Raw genomic sequence first — 15,550 nt, forward strand, 5'->3', positions numbered from 1 at the left:
AATCTATGATTTTTGCGAATGGAATATTGATTTATATTTTGTTTCTTTCTTGAGGAGACAGTAATGGTCTTGGGATGACAAGATAATATTGTAAATCTGTACATGTTGCTTAATTTTCTTCAATGTCAGTCCAGCCTTGATATAATAAATGCAGTTTAATGCTACAATCAATCTGTCACCATTGGTACATAAAATATATGAAGAGTTTGTTCGCAAAAACCGATAAGTCCATTTTTGAAGATTTTGAAGTATGGTCTATGTCATAAAGTACAAAATAATACCTTTTAAATGATATATTGGTCACTACATATAAAGGTAAATTTTTGAAGTTATGGTCAAAAGAAGCGAAAATGTTCTTATTATTCTCTTTATTTTTCTTGACCTTTAATCGCATATATTTCCATTTGGCAAGTATGGACTTATCGGTTTTTGCGAACAAACTCTTCATATGTATTTCGAAATTGTTGCTGTTAGGGACAGCAGAAATATGCTACTTCAATGGTTGATGAATCGTGATACACCTGTATGTGTGTGTGTGTGTGTGTGTGTGTGTGTGTGTGTTGTTTTGGGAAAGCATGTGGGATATGGGGGAAGGGTGTCTGCTGAGCTCTTTGTGGCTTCGGCTTCCTGAGCCCTGTTGCAAAAAAAAAAAGAAGATGCAATCATAGTTTATGTATGGAACTCAAACATAAGTTAGGTATCAGCCAATCAGAATTGAGTATTCAGAGACTCGTGTCTAATTTCGTGACTTCATGTTTGATCTCAACTTTTATACAACAGGGCCCTGGTTGCATTTCAGGATTAGGTTCGCCTCACCTCCCTGATTTGATTTGACTCTTGCAACACTGCGTGTTAACCACTATTTAATAGTTAACATCGTGATAACTTCTGAGAGTGTGTGTTTGTGTGTGTAATCTTGTGTGCTTATGTCATCATCAGGGCTTCGCCTTCCACGCTCTTCAGATCAAAAGATGTTGATGCACAGAAAAACAAAAACAAACACACACACAAGGGGAAATATATTTACAAAAATGCACATACTATCCAAGCATGACTGTGAGAACCAGTTTGTTGCTCTGCACGATAAATCGAAGAACAAATAATCAGTTACTGGTACTAAATGCACTCTCCGTTGCAAAATTGGGTTTGCCAGATTCTTCACATTGAGAATGATTTATTTACCTTTTTGATTGTGAATTACAACAATTTTTTTCTTTTTTATTTATTTCTTTATTAACGTGCTGGAGGCGTCGCAGCCTCAGGGTACCTTTAGAGTCAATTGTGGAGGATAAATGATTATGAGGTTTTAAACACTTGATATAGGCCAGCAAGTACAGGACCATTGCATTTCATGCAGTTTAGGTTGAACGACAGCAAATGTCAAGTTAACACAGCCCAACAGTGATGATCATACTTTAATAAACTCTGGGCAGTATTTTATAAACAGTTAACAATAAGAAAAAATGTATCTACCTTGCCTTTATGCATGTGTGTGTGTGTTTGTCTGTGTGTGTGGGGGGGGGGGGGGGGGGGTGGGTGATGATAGCAAAGAGAATAAATGGGTACTGTATACGCCATATACTTTGCGAGTGTAAATTTTCGCGAATCAGGAATTCCTGACGATTTCATGAGTGGTTAAATTCGCGATCATGGAGTCCTGTACTGAACGGAGAAATGTACACGCGTAAGTCACATCCACATCAGAATCAGAGTCAATATTTTCGTGTGTCTTTAATTTCGCAAATAGCACCTGACTCACGAAATTCGTGAAAATAAAAACCTCACGAAATATTTGGCGTATACAGTAAGTTAACAAATCAAGAATAAGTCCATCACACAACAAACATCTATAATGTTCTATGATTCAAAATTTATTACATCTGATAGTAGTACACATTTATCTTTTGATCACATCCAGACAAAAAAAAAAAAAAGATAGAAGAAAAATAGAAAAAGAATAATGGACTTTTGGATTAGGAAGGCCAACATTTCAAGAATGATTCAATCAGGAGTTTACATCGTACTAGTAAGTGCATTGTCCTCTCCATTTTACAGAAGTGACCTCCCTTTTGGGGAGGTAAATTGTGTATGTCACTACAGGTTGTAGTGTATATGCATCACTGTAAACCTTACAAGCTGCAGTGTGGTTTGTTTCACCTGAAGACCTGCACTGTAGTATATGTTCTGCGCATTATGATGCCTGGGTTGGAGGAAACACATCATGCCATCTTATTTATTGTAGACTATATGAGATAACTGCTGGCATTTATGACAGATCATATCAGAGCCAAACTTTTACATTATGTTAGTGACCTTTGGTGAAGATAGTAGAGAAACGAATGATAAATACATACAGTGTGAGCTGACATTACATAATTATTCATAATGTCTTTAGTTACAGGGCCGTCAACATTAACAAAACCAAAGTCTGGAAAGTTCTGAAGAGTAAACGGGGAGATACTAGTCCAGTGGTCCCTGCTTCATTTGGAGGGGTCGGGATCCAAGTTTTTCTCCCACCAAAGCTGGGTTCCCGCTTAAAGCAGTCTCCGATTATTAGGTACCACATGGTAATTACGACATGAATCTCAACAGGCAAAAAAGCATTCCCGAATCAAGAAGGCTTTTACATTTCTTTGTCAGGACTGACAAGATGTCCGACGTTTTATGAGGAGCCTCCGACATGTTCAGTGAAACTTGGCAGCTCTGTAGATACTTTAGCCATGGTCAACATAAGCTTGTATATAAATGACTCTATAAGAATACTAACTCTTTGTCACAAAAACATGCACAAAAGCCTGGACAAACGGAAAACAATATGCACATATGATATGGACAGGAGCTTAAAGGAACACTCTTGTGACTGCTAAGCAGACTTTGTGACTAATACCTGGGCAAAAATGCACAGCTTTACTCTATGTTACATGTAGTTGTGTGATAACATGATTTTTTTTGTCTTTTCCCCGACATTGATCAGTGCACATACATTGTAAACTAGGTTTTATTTTATCTATTTATTCCCCCTTTTTTTTTTGGCCGATATCCCCTGACATTACATTTATTGAGACAGGGACATAACATGAAGTGCAATATTTGGTGATCAAGCATTCTCCCATAAATACACTTTTTTTTTAGATTCGAGTAAATTTACTTGCCAACGCAATGTGCAATAGCATCATTCACGATGTATCTAAAATTATAGGACACCATCGACACTGATGCGGAGTGGATTTTCATTATTCACACACTGTTCCTCATCCCCACCACCTAACCATTACAAAATTAAGGTGTTTATTTCATTACATTTTAGACATCATGTCATATCTCCTTACAGGGCAAATCTTGTGCATCAATAACAAAACAGTACTATGGGCCATGATGTAAACAAGGCTTGCACAAAATATATGTAGGTACTGTAAAATGGCATCAACACAGGGTGGTATCATTAGCTGAAATTGCTATACAAAAGCACTGTCTATGAATAAATATTTATTATGGCCAGCACAAGCAAAGCTCATCCTGATTTATGATGTTAAAATGTGGATATGGATAGATTGTAGATAACACTGAAAAATACAACTAGGGTTTGGAAATGCATGTCAACCATGCTGTTGCAGTTTGACGATTTATGTCATTACGGTGGATGACCCGATTAATTTAAGCTGGTATCACGGTCACGCAGAATTCTGAAAAAAAAAATTCCAACTTTGTTATATCTCCATATTTTTGTTGTTGTTCTACATGAATCAAAAGTATCTGGCTACATGTTATGACACTATCTGACCTGTGACATGCTAATTTACATCTCTCTGGTCATTATGAGTAGCGGGACAAAAAGGAACAACTTCTATCTGTGAACAGAGTCACTGACAAAAGTAGGGTGGGTGCCACTGATATAAAGAATACACATTTTATAGCAGCAAGAAAATGTTTACCAAGAAGAAGAATCTCTACACTTGTGATGTTGGAAAAAAAAAAAGAGTTATAATCGCAGACAAGCATGAGCGTGACTGCAGGTAGCGGCAAAGCGGCACATAAATGCATTACAAATCGTGATATATAGAAGACAAAAAAAAAATAAGAACAGACAACATACATCAATCTATCATGAGTACTTGAAACAAACTTTAAAGACTTCTCTCAATGCCAGGCCTCGATGACTTTCAGCAGTTTGCCATATCTGCCATTCCAGTGATGTGAGAAGTGGACACACATCGACCTTGGGCAGGCATTACGCTGTTGTGCCTGCATGTGTTTTAACTGTGGGTTAATGACCTTAAAACCGAAAATGTTCATCAGCAACGTGAAGGTACGGATGCTTGACGTCTCTATTCCTCAAAGATGTGTGGATTGTTGCAAGTTGAAGGGGGAAGGGTTACATCTAGCTATCATACACTTGTGACAACAAGCATAGTACTATGCCAAGCCCACCATACAGTTACTATCTACTGTGTTAACAGACGCATGCTCAAGGGGCAGAACAGCATAGAATTGAGAGATACAACGTAGTGACTGTGGCTGGAGAAACAAGTGGATCACTTGAAAACGTGCTGCTTGTTTCTTCTGCTATCATTTCTTAACCCTTTCTGTACCAGGGACTTTGGACACTGTGTACAATGCCATGGGGTATTCTGTGTCAATCAGCACTTAAAGCACAAAAAGGGTTAATGTATAATGTATAGGGTGTATAGTGTCATCAACACTCATGCTCACTGATCTGGGACATTCCCACAGTAGTGGTCTGGGAATGCTAGTGCTGATCATCTCTCTGGCCATTCGGTTCACACATTGACAAAATGAAACGCCTTTTCCCATTGGCTGTCCACCTTTGCATCGGTACCAAGATGTCTGAGAGAAGTCCTGTGATTGGTTGGCTGAATTTGATACATCATTTCCTTACTGTACTCTGACTTGGTAGTCCCCGTTCTGTGTGATGTACCTCACCCATGGCAGAGCCTGGTAGCCACTCTTCTCTATGATCTTCAAATAGCGAACCTATGATACAAGGAAAAAGAAAGAAAGAAAACTGGGTTGACCATGCTGTAGTGACCAGCAAGTGCAGCTGAATATGGGCTACTGTAAAAGTGGAAATTTTCGCACATTTTGCGCAACCAGAAACTAGCGCGAAAATAAAAGTACGCGAATATTTTTGCTTGCTGTATGTTCCTGTACTTGGTTCTTGATTCCACGGAATTAAAAACACACCAAACTCTTCTCACCCGGCCAAGCGCAAAAAATTAGTCGCACGAAAATATCCACTTTTACAGTATCCAGCCCTTTTCTCAGATGGATATGAAACAGACAAATTGAACTGAATTGCATAAAATTCATTTGTTTTAAATGGCCACTAAGGAAGCAATACATGCTTGTAAGAATGCCACCGCAGGACTGAGAGCTTATAGTCCTCTCCAAAGGACTATAAAGCAATGAGTATCAATTCCTTGACTAGGGGCAAAACTGCTTCAGAAAGGGACTCAAATCACCAGGGGACTCAAACTAACAGGGACCTTGTGATTATCAACCCATAGCCTTATCCCCTTAGCCACAACAGCTCCACATATAAAGCAGCTTACATCCAACAAATACTTGGCAACTTTCTTTTCTTAGCACACCAAAATGAAGCTGCATACATTCATCAAGGGAATACCAGTTTTCATTTCTAGGTACTAAACATGCAAAAGGACAAATGCAACAGGAATGCTAGCTTTCCTGCTCATATTTACACAACATATTATATATCAATACAAGTGAGGTACTGTATATGATAATAAATGCTAACTTTTATATTGCCTTACTATAAGAGACATTCCGTCTATTACAAGTAATAATTATAAAAAAAACAACAACAGCATTCAAGAAGGCCAATACCAGACTCCACAGCTAGGAAATTTGGGTGCCTACATCGTTGGGGTTAGGGCGGGTTCAAGACGGTCTCACCTGAATACCGGACGTCGTGAAGTAGGGGATCTCAAACTTGACGCTGATGGGTGGCCGGCCCTCCGCCTCCTCAGCCGCTACACTGGGCAGATTAAAGTGGGCTCGCATCAGGTACTCCTTACCTCCCTACACACAGAGAAGACAAATTAGAACACACAGAAATATGAACAGAGGCAGATATGAAATATGTATGTAAAACTAGTGCACAAGGAAATGCATCCTTGATATGTGGAATTCTGCATCTCCTGTGAAATATGTCCCATATATCCTAAGACAATGCGAGGACTACATCTAAATATCCATGAAATATAAACATAGTGTTATCACATTGCCTGACCCTAACTTGCATTCTTTTCTCACTCATACAAGTCATCAATCACTTTACCTTTACGACAAAATAAATGCCCTACGCATACACAGATGCATACAGTACTTGTCAGTATGTCAGTAAACTGTCTAGCAAGAACAGTCCCCATCAACGAGGAATACTTTATGATGTGAAAATTTTTCAAAAATACATGCACAACTGAAGTAGCTGAAAAATAGCAAGTGAATATTTTTGAAGATATCTAGATATATATGCAAAAAATTCATTCTGTCAGAAAAACTTCAATCAAGTGAAATTCAATTCAAAGTTCAATTCAAAGTTTATTTCATTTTTCGACAAAACATATGTTTCACTTCTTTTGATAACAGAGAATAAGGTAAATAGAACATAGTGAGATGATAAAGACTGTACAACAATTGAGGACCTAAAGTAATCATACATTGTATAGTAAAAAAGAAACAGAAGTGATCGAAGTGAAGTACATGTATACCGTTGCTTAAAGTGCGAAAAATGGAGGGACCCACTAAAAAGACAGAGCTTGTAGTGTGTGGGCCCCTCTGTTATAGGCCTGTTATAGGCCTATCTTGAAAAATTAATTTCCCATAGGATTCTTATTTTACAGTAGTTAATATACAAAGTCAAATTTATGTATAAAGAATGAATGGTTTATATACCCTGTGGAGAAAAACCCACAGAAACAAGCTGTGAGTGAGTACCTCAGCTAGCTTTCCTGTGACTACATAAACTCTCCATGCAATAACAATGAAGGCCCAGAAATGTGACATCACGATGCAGTACTCACTGGAAACGACTTGATGTGCCACACCACTGCGTTCTTCTCTGGCATGTACTTGGCGAAGCCGACAGTCGTCTTGAACTTGGGTGAGTCGGCGTCGCTGGGCACTGGAATGATGACGTCAACGTTGTTGGCCGTCGACCGCCTCTTGAACTGACTCTTGGCCTTGATCATGTACTCCACACGGGAGTGAGAGTGCCGCTCGATCACAGACTCGATCCAGATCAGGGGTTTCACCTATCACAAATGCATTGAAGAGAGGCAGTTAATCATGTCTGTGCCAGGGGCTTTGGACTGTGTGTATAACATCATGAGGTTTTCTGTGTCGATTGGCTCTCAAAGCTCACAAAGGGTTAAACCATAAGATAGTCTTGGAAAAGCCCTAAATCCTGCATATGAATGAAGATATCTATGTTTTGTGTGCAAGCCTTTTCAACGAAGAAACCTGCTACCATGACAAGTTTCTGAACATCAATCCAGAGGAGTATTTTTCATCATTCAAGAAAACTTTTGTTTTTAACATGCATTTATAAAAATGATCTTTTCTTTTTTAACTTTAACTTCTCATTGCCAACATGATGACTAATGCATGGGAATTTGCATATCAAGCCATTCACAGCACAGCCAGTACCATCTCTCACATAATAATGCAGTACTAACTAGCAAAAGTACACCGACACAGAACTGTGAAATGATCCATGCACTGAAGAGAAAGGATGTGTCTTTGCATATCACATTCTGTGCATTACAAAGAGGACACTGCTTTCTAATTTGCATCCATCAATACTGTGATTTTCAGCATAGCCTTACATTCGATATTAGACTGTGTTTTGCATGTCATGTTTACAAGGGTCACTCTCCTCTGCTATTGGAGCAAAATCTTCTTAGAACTTACCTGTTTCAAAACAACAACAACAACAACAACAACAACAACAACAACAACAACAACAACAACAACAACAACAACAACAACAACAACAACAACAACAACCAAATACACATGTAAGCAAACACCTGATCACATCAACAAGGCCTTGCACCATGCATGTCTTCAAAAGAAACCACCTGTCACATACTTCAAGCATTGCTCTTCAAACTCACATGCGTGTTGAGCCGGTAGGACATGAGCTCGAACTCGCCGTCCGGCGGGATGAAGGATATCGTGCGGTCGTTCTCGAAGCGGGACAGCCGCACGCACTGGTGGAACTTCACGTCCTCCAGCTCGACTGACTTGCTCTTCCCTCCTTGTGGGGAAGGAACGGGAGGTGTCCGGGCAGAGCAGGATGAATGGCAGAAAGATCAGATGATGCAGAGAAGAGATAAAGATGATGGAGAGAGAGGAAAAAGAGAACAAAGAAACTAGGATAAAGCAGCTGTGTTCCGGTTAGTTCAGAAATTTGAAGAAAAAAAAATCTGCAGGACAGCTTTTCTAACTACACAGAATCTGAGCTAGAGAGAGCCAGGTGTTAAAGCATTAGTATACCCATGTACACATTGTAGTGAAGGCATTACACATTGTTACACAATGGTGACCATTCGGACAAGACATTCAGAGCTACGTGTTGGCATATCGCTTTCATATCATTTTGTAAACAACACTAAGATTTTGTAGGCAATTAGCAGTCAAGCAATCATTTCTTGTTCTCTCTTGTTCTCTTTGTTATCACTACAAGAAGGTATTGTCTCTCAAAAATATGTATTTAGACAAAATATAACAAGGACTGAATATGAAACATATCTGTTCTTAACTGGAATAGAGCAGCAGAATGTGACTTACTGAAATCCTTGGCAAAAATTTAATCAAGTATAGATCGAGGAATTGCCGGAGTAGAAAAGAATTGCACTAGCGTTTCCTTTTATTCATTCAATAATTGACACTCTAAATCCCATTACCCGGTATATGTCAAGTATATCAACAAGATTATAAAGCAAAGCGTTGGAAAGCCAGTAGACTTGTACACGCCACTTACTGCCTGTGTTTTCAAAGAGCACTTTGTCGTTGAGGCCCAGGCGCAGCTCCGGCATCCCGGAGAGGAAAACTCTCATCTTGATGGCTCCAATGATCTCACTCCGCAACACGTTACCATTGACATTTACCTAATGAACGCAGGATGGAGGAAAAAACAGAAATGTACATAATACACCAGCCACCAGCTACCTTTGCAGTTCTAGTGACAAAAAAGGAGGCTGAAAATGAATATAGCTCAGTCAATGGTTTTGACGAGATTATGTGCACACACAAGCCATCATTTTTGGCACATGCAGTCAATAAGTGTACAAAATCACTGTTTTGACTTTGGTCTGAAAATGGCACTCTGCCTGCACATATGACATTTCTTTGACAACCTCCGTGTGATCTGAAGCTATTTGCTTCAAAGAGAAGTTCACTTCACATACAAATTCACAAAACTAGAAACTTGGTGAAAAAATGGAAGAAAAAGTACATGAGAAATACAGCACTTATCTGCCAAACAAGTGTCTAATATAAAGAGAAAAGAATATGCCACATTCTATGTTTTACATCTATAAATGACAGACAAAGAGGAAATGTGAAATGAATCCAGAGCTGCTTACCAGTAAATTGACAGACTCAATGACATCTAAGAAGACCTCATTTTTGCGGTATTTGATGTTATCACTCCGCCAGGAAACAGCATTGGTGATGGCTGGAGGTGGCTTGGGTGCTATCTCCAGCTTTTGACCCTCTTGTGTGATGTATCTAAATGTGCAGTATGGACAGTTATGAGGGTTGTCATGAATATGTATAAGACCCTATATCACAGGATGGGAAATAATTCTACCTGGAGAAAAAGAGGACAATTGGAAACTTGAATTGGTAAAAGTAAAACAACATCAACAAAATGAAAATAAGTAAAATTTGCACTCTGACCTGACAATGTGTACAATCCCACACTAACACTACAATGGTGTAGTGCTCATTAAACATATAAGCTACATGATCAGTGTTCACTGACAGCTAGTGTCCGGATATCAATGTCATCAAATTATGCTAGCAGACAGCCGAACAAAAAGGGTTATTACACAAAAAATTTTCGCACTCACTCTTGAAGTATTTTGCTGTCTGTGGTCTGTGGGTATCCAAAGTCGATGAGCTCGTCCAGAAGCTCATAAATGATGACAAAGTTATCCCTGATACTCTCCTCCTCCATCTCCTTGAAGTATTCTATGAAGACCTATTTCAAATGAAAATGAAATAAAATGAAAGAAAACGATTCCATTCATCTTTTGAAATGTCTATGAGATGCTACTCATGGAAATGTTGGTGTTCTTCTTTCTATTTGGAAAGTGTTGTGTAGAGTTGGCTTTTCATACACCATTGGTAAGTATCACACAAATTTTGAATGGACAGGCACATGGGGCTTATTCCTGCTGCAGTATGCCTTGCATCACAGGATTGACACTGAATTTCAACTCTCTTTCTTCTTTGGGAACTCTCCTCCTGAACATGCAGGCCATAATGCACACTCATGGTCCTTGATGGAGGTACAAAGGGCATGTAGTGTACTCAGTGTAGGACAACAAAAACTCTGCTGTCCTGATGAAGATCAGAGTATACAAACAGAAACATCGAACAAGCACAGTAACTGAGTATGTCTTTTATCCATGAAGTAAAACAAATATATACAGTATACATGATAGACTACAAGCCAACATTTGAAAACATAAGAAAGAGCCAACACCCATCTGCAGATGAGTATTTATCCCACATATAGAATTTAATGTAGAGAGTACTTGTATGTATCATGACTACACTTGACAACAGACACTGGAGTGAACTTCTTGATTAGACCTTCAATAAACTGAGCAGACAGCTTCAAAGATTCACAGGCATACCCTACACTTGTTCTGTACACATCGATGGTCAAGTAATCCATTTATCTATCAGCAAAGATAATGTAAATCATGTATTGTAATAGAGATGTACATGTACCGATTCCAAGAGATGAAAGATATGATCCGCTTACCTCTACCACTTTGTGCAGAATGGTGAATACAAGTGCAACGTTGGCATTTTTCTTCGAAATGGTGACAACTGGAGCGACGATGTTAAGGTTGTGATGCATAAACATACATTATTGATATATAATATACCTATCTTATACCTCTTGTCAGTGCTAAAATGTAATGACAGCATTCTATAAGATAAATGAAATCAAATTTCATCACACCTGTAAGATGCTAAATTTGTAAAACTTTCTTTTCAGTTGTAGTTCTTCTATAATGGGTCGTGAAAAAAAGTGAGCCCTTGAAGGAAAGTATATGAAATATGTGACATATTACTGAAAGACAGAATGGGGAGTGCTCTACAGGCACTGCTAGTCATTTGACCAAGACAAATGTTTCAGATACTTGTGAAAAGCCCAAATCAGAAGGAAAGTATTCCTCATTCCCTCCATTCAACTTGACGTCAGCCAATACACTTTCTGATTCCCACTAAATTCCTAACCCATATCTTTACGTATATCGCAACATACAATGTGTTCAACATTTACCATATTCTATACTCATTTAAAGGTGAATTCATTCCCACTAAACATGTCTGCTTTAACATAATACTTGCTTTGATGAAGGGTACTTACGGAACTCTTGCCTGCAGGCAGAGCCATACACAGCAATTCAGAAAATTAGAAATGAGGTTACTTTAGGACAAATTAGTTATCACAAAACATTTCCTCACCCTAGGAGTGGGTATTAACCTGAAAAATATGTGTAATTTGAAATGAAGATAATGTCCTGCTTTGATTGTTTGTTCATGGCTACACATGTCCTATAAGTAATACTTGTGCATACAAAGCCTTCTTGGAAAAGCAAACTTGTAAACAAACAAACAAACAAACACAATCTCCCAGTCAAGGATACTGTACAAGTTGTTGTGCTTGATGTACATGTAGTTGACCCCGCCATGAATGATGATGGGAGACAGCGCCTCCTCTTCCTCCCTGTCCATCATCAGGGTCATGAACTTATCGATGGCCGACATGTCAACATCTCCTCGGTAGTTTCGGGAGATGAGGACCTTGAAGGGGGAAGCAGAAGAAATGAAATAATCAAATGGCATCTAGAAAGGTTTCCACACTCTATTAAACCATTTAAAACTAGCACAAGGAAAAAAATCATGAATATGGTGAGAGAAAACAGAGTAGAACACTCTACTGGAATACAGGTCAGTAGATTCTACATTCAGACCATGGAATGATTACCAATGGTAGGTTTTTTTTTACACTGTACTTGTTTGGAAAATAACTACAATGTAGCTTCGCTTTTTAAAGGTAGAAACTTGCAAGGAATCTATACTACATCTAAACAAATATTAATCATTGACATTGCAGTTTAATTGAATACTGAAGGCACCTGTTCTTTTGGCCTCTTTGCTTTGGTCAGTGCCAGATTTTTTTTTCCTCGTCAAGATGGCTGGATCATGATCATGGATTCATGTAGGGTACTCAAGGTCATGCATGTCCTGTATTTTTCTATGTCTGATCAAGTCTGCGCTGGACAAGACCCCCCAATGCCATACAAATGTATGTCTATGGGATGTTGATGGTACATCCCGCTGAGGGCTGAGCTACCACCATTTTAGTTACCACCATCATCATGACCATGGGCATGGCATGGCTGCAACTGCAGTGTTTCATACCTTGTCAGTGCTTCTGCTTGTTTACTAACCAATATCCATCATGTCATTGTAAACTTTACCCAAAGTAGAAGTTGGTGCAGTGAAGTGATTGTCAATCTCTTATTCTGTAAAACTAGATTTGTTTCATCCTTCCACTGTCATTAATTAGACAGAGTATTAATGATAGAATAAGCATTTAGTGTCTATGTATGATGTATAAAGTAGACCCCTATTTTAGTAGGCTATACTCAATCAGTCAATGAAGGTTTGTTAGGTTTCACACCACACTGTCACCGATTTTGGCAACTTCTAATGTTCTATCTATATCTATCACCACGTAAAACACGCCACCACAAACAAAGAAATCTTACCTTCCCCTTTATATCGAGGATGAAAAGGGCAGATACTGACATGTCGGTTTGGTTTGGGTAAACTTAAAGGAGAATCAATCAACAAAATATGAAGATTTTCCTCATGATATCCGTCAATCTTTCACTGAAGCGCTGTTACTCTTAACCCTCACACGTAATACACGTCATGTCATACATATACACTACACACACGTACAATGCATTACCGCTACCGAATTGAGGGCGTGTGTGTGGGACCGGCGGCGTATCCAGCAACCTCGCATCCAGATGTATCAAACGGGTAAGCTTGTACTAGTAATAGAGGAAGAGACTGCTTGAATGTAAGAAATAACAATATTTCAATTCCAATTTCAACTAAAAACCAAAAACAAGCATACATCCGTGTTTACGTAAGAAATAATCATTGCTACATAAAAAGATACATGAATTACATATGAATGTTTTTAGGGCCCTTTAAGAAGCCAGGCTTATGAATGGGATCCTATACAAATACGAAGCTGAACTTCATGAAAAATGAAGACCATAAACATATACCAAAGAAATTTAAAATCTCTTTGGCAAATACACACACACACACACACACACACACGCACACTTTTTTTTCAATAATCCTTATTCTTCCACATTCAAACATGAAAAGACTACAAATTAAATTTGTTAAGATCGCAGCTGCTTATCTGTAAATTAACAAACATGTCGGAAAATACCACTTCCTCTTTTCCGACATGTTTGTTAATTTACAGATCAGCAGTTGCGATCTTAACAAATTTAATTTTTAGAGGGAGACAAAGTGAAGAAACTCGCACCTGAACCTTCACCCCTCTGTATAATATCTTTCTTTCCAAAGTCCCACTGGTTCCTTTTCATTCCTTTGATTTTCTTTCTTTTGATTATCCACTTTTTATTGTATGCAATATCAGTCTATCAATCATGTGGGGGAATGCACCCTACAAGCACTGCATTTTAGCATTCCTACCCATTTCCAGCATTTTCGCATACTTACAATATTTTATAAACTATATCCTTTATTATGTATTATGATGAAATTTATGTGTTTCTAGCTGTTGGAAACGGGGAAAATGGATGAAAAATAAATGAATGAAAAGTAATTTTCTTATTATTTCAGTGAGTTGCAACCGTCATGTTAGAGTAGAAATGTTTTTATGAGAGAGCAATAAACTAGTGTTGTCAGCAATAGTGAATATGAAAATGATATCATTATAATCGGATATATCAAAAACAACAAAGGACCAATTCTAGCACTGTCCCTCTTGGCACACCATGGACTATAATAGATTGCGATTTGACACTATCGACCAAAATGTTGGGAGCGTTTACATGCTCAACTTTACATATAAAGTGCAATTATTGACTCTTTTCGTGACAACAATTTCTTTAAAGAGAGAGAGAGAGAGAGAGAGAGGGAGAGAGAGAGAGAGAGAGAGAGATGAGATGAAACGCTTCAAGAAATATTCTTGAAAATGAATATTAATTTGTTTGTTCAATAACCTCCTGAAGATGTAAAGAGTTTGTTTGCAAAAACCGATAAGTCCATATTTGCCAAATGGAGATATTTGCGATTAAAGGTCAAGAAAAATAAAGAGAATGATAAGAAAAATTTTGCTTCTTTTGACCATAACTTCAAATTATAGTGACCAATATATCATTTAAAAGGTATCATTATTTTTGTACTTTATGAAAAAGATCGTACTTCAAAATCTTTAAAAATGGACTTATCGGTTTTTGCAAACAAACCCTTCAATATTGTATCCCTCCTCTTAATTCTATGGAAACTTTATTTGAGGCATACAAACCCGAAGTTTTGTTTTGTCTTCCTATATTTTGTTAAACAATGTAATTTGCTTCAACCCTTGGCATATTAAGTCAACAAATTGTTTTGTTTTTTAAAGTTCCGCTGTATTTATTCCACATAGCTTGATTTGAAACAATTTTTTTGAATAAAACATTAGTTTCCATTCAAAGCTCCAGATATATTGTAAATTGTTGTGTGCGTTTTTATCATTTGCACTTGATGATGTACCTGAACAGATCAATTCAAGTTCCTGAAATAATGTTCATTTCCATATCTTTATTTATCAAACATCAACAAATATACAGTAAAGACATACAATACAAGATTAAAAAAAAAACACTCACACACATTCATGACATACAACCCATTCAATGTTCACAACTATTTTGTAAGGTTATGAATAGGAAAAGGGACATTTACAACAGAAAAAGAAACCACAAATCCTGATAAAAACGTAATGTTGCATCAGGAGGCAATAGAGTATATAGGGTTGTATACATGTACGTGGAAATCACAATAGAATAGCTTACATATTTTGTTTAATCAGTTTTATCAAGTCAGGTACCCGTTTTATGATAATGCACGCAAAAAGTCACAATCCAAAACACTGCATTCTAAATTAGTGGTCAATCACGAGAAATAGAAATTAAGTATTAGCATCATTTCATTT

At 37.8% G+C, this 15,550-nt stretch overlaps 1 protein-coding gene across 1 annotated transcript; it reads right to left on the reverse strand.

Annotated features, from left to right (window-relative positions):
• Positions 1–1,896: 1,896 nt before the first annotated feature.
• Positions 1,897–13,219, reverse strand: LOC139714224 (AP-1 complex subunit mu-1). The gene is made up of 10 exons (XM_071625940.1): positions 13,068–13,219; positions 11,940–12,096; positions 11,045–11,112; positions 10,122–10,252; positions 9,633–9,777; positions 9,029–9,155; positions 8,160–8,302; positions 7,065–7,295; positions 5,935–6,060; positions 1,897–4,992 (listed from the first exon to the last, which is right to left on the reverse strand). The coding sequence occupies exons 1-10, from the start codon at positions 13,107–13,109 to the stop codon at positions 4,894–4,896; spliced, it is 1,269 nt and encodes a 422-aa protein (XP_071482041.1). The 5' UTR covers positions 13,110–13,219; the 3' UTR covers positions 1,897–4,893.
• Between the last annotated feature and the right edge of the window lie 2,331 nt (positions 13,220–15,550).

This window comes from Diadema antillarum, unplaced genomic scaffold, assembly GCF_040938485.1.
Source record: "Diadema antillarum isolate AM-2024a unplaced genomic scaffold, OU_Dant_1.0 seq00002197_RagTag, whole genome shotgun sequence".
NCBI classification, from domain to species: domain Eukaryota; kingdom Metazoa; phylum Echinodermata; class Echinoidea; order Diadematoida; family Diadematidae; genus Diadema; species Diadema antillarum.

What these genes read in the sequence shown, in the direction of transcription:
- LOC139714224 (XM_071625940.1), bottom strand. Translation starts at nt 13,109, where the DNA reads ATGTCAGTATCTGCCCTTTTCATCCTCGATATAAAGGGGAAG. An exon ending in GGCACATCAAGTCGTTTCCA is followed by an intron (nt 6,061 to 7,064) that starts GTGAGTACTGCA and finishes CTCTGTGTGTAG; the next exon opens with GGAGGTAAGGAGTACCTGAT. An exon ending in TCACGACGTCCGGTATTCAG is followed by an intron (nt 4,993 to 5,934) that starts GTGAGACCGTCT and finishes CTTGTATCATAG; the next exon opens with GTTCGCTATTTGAAGATCAT.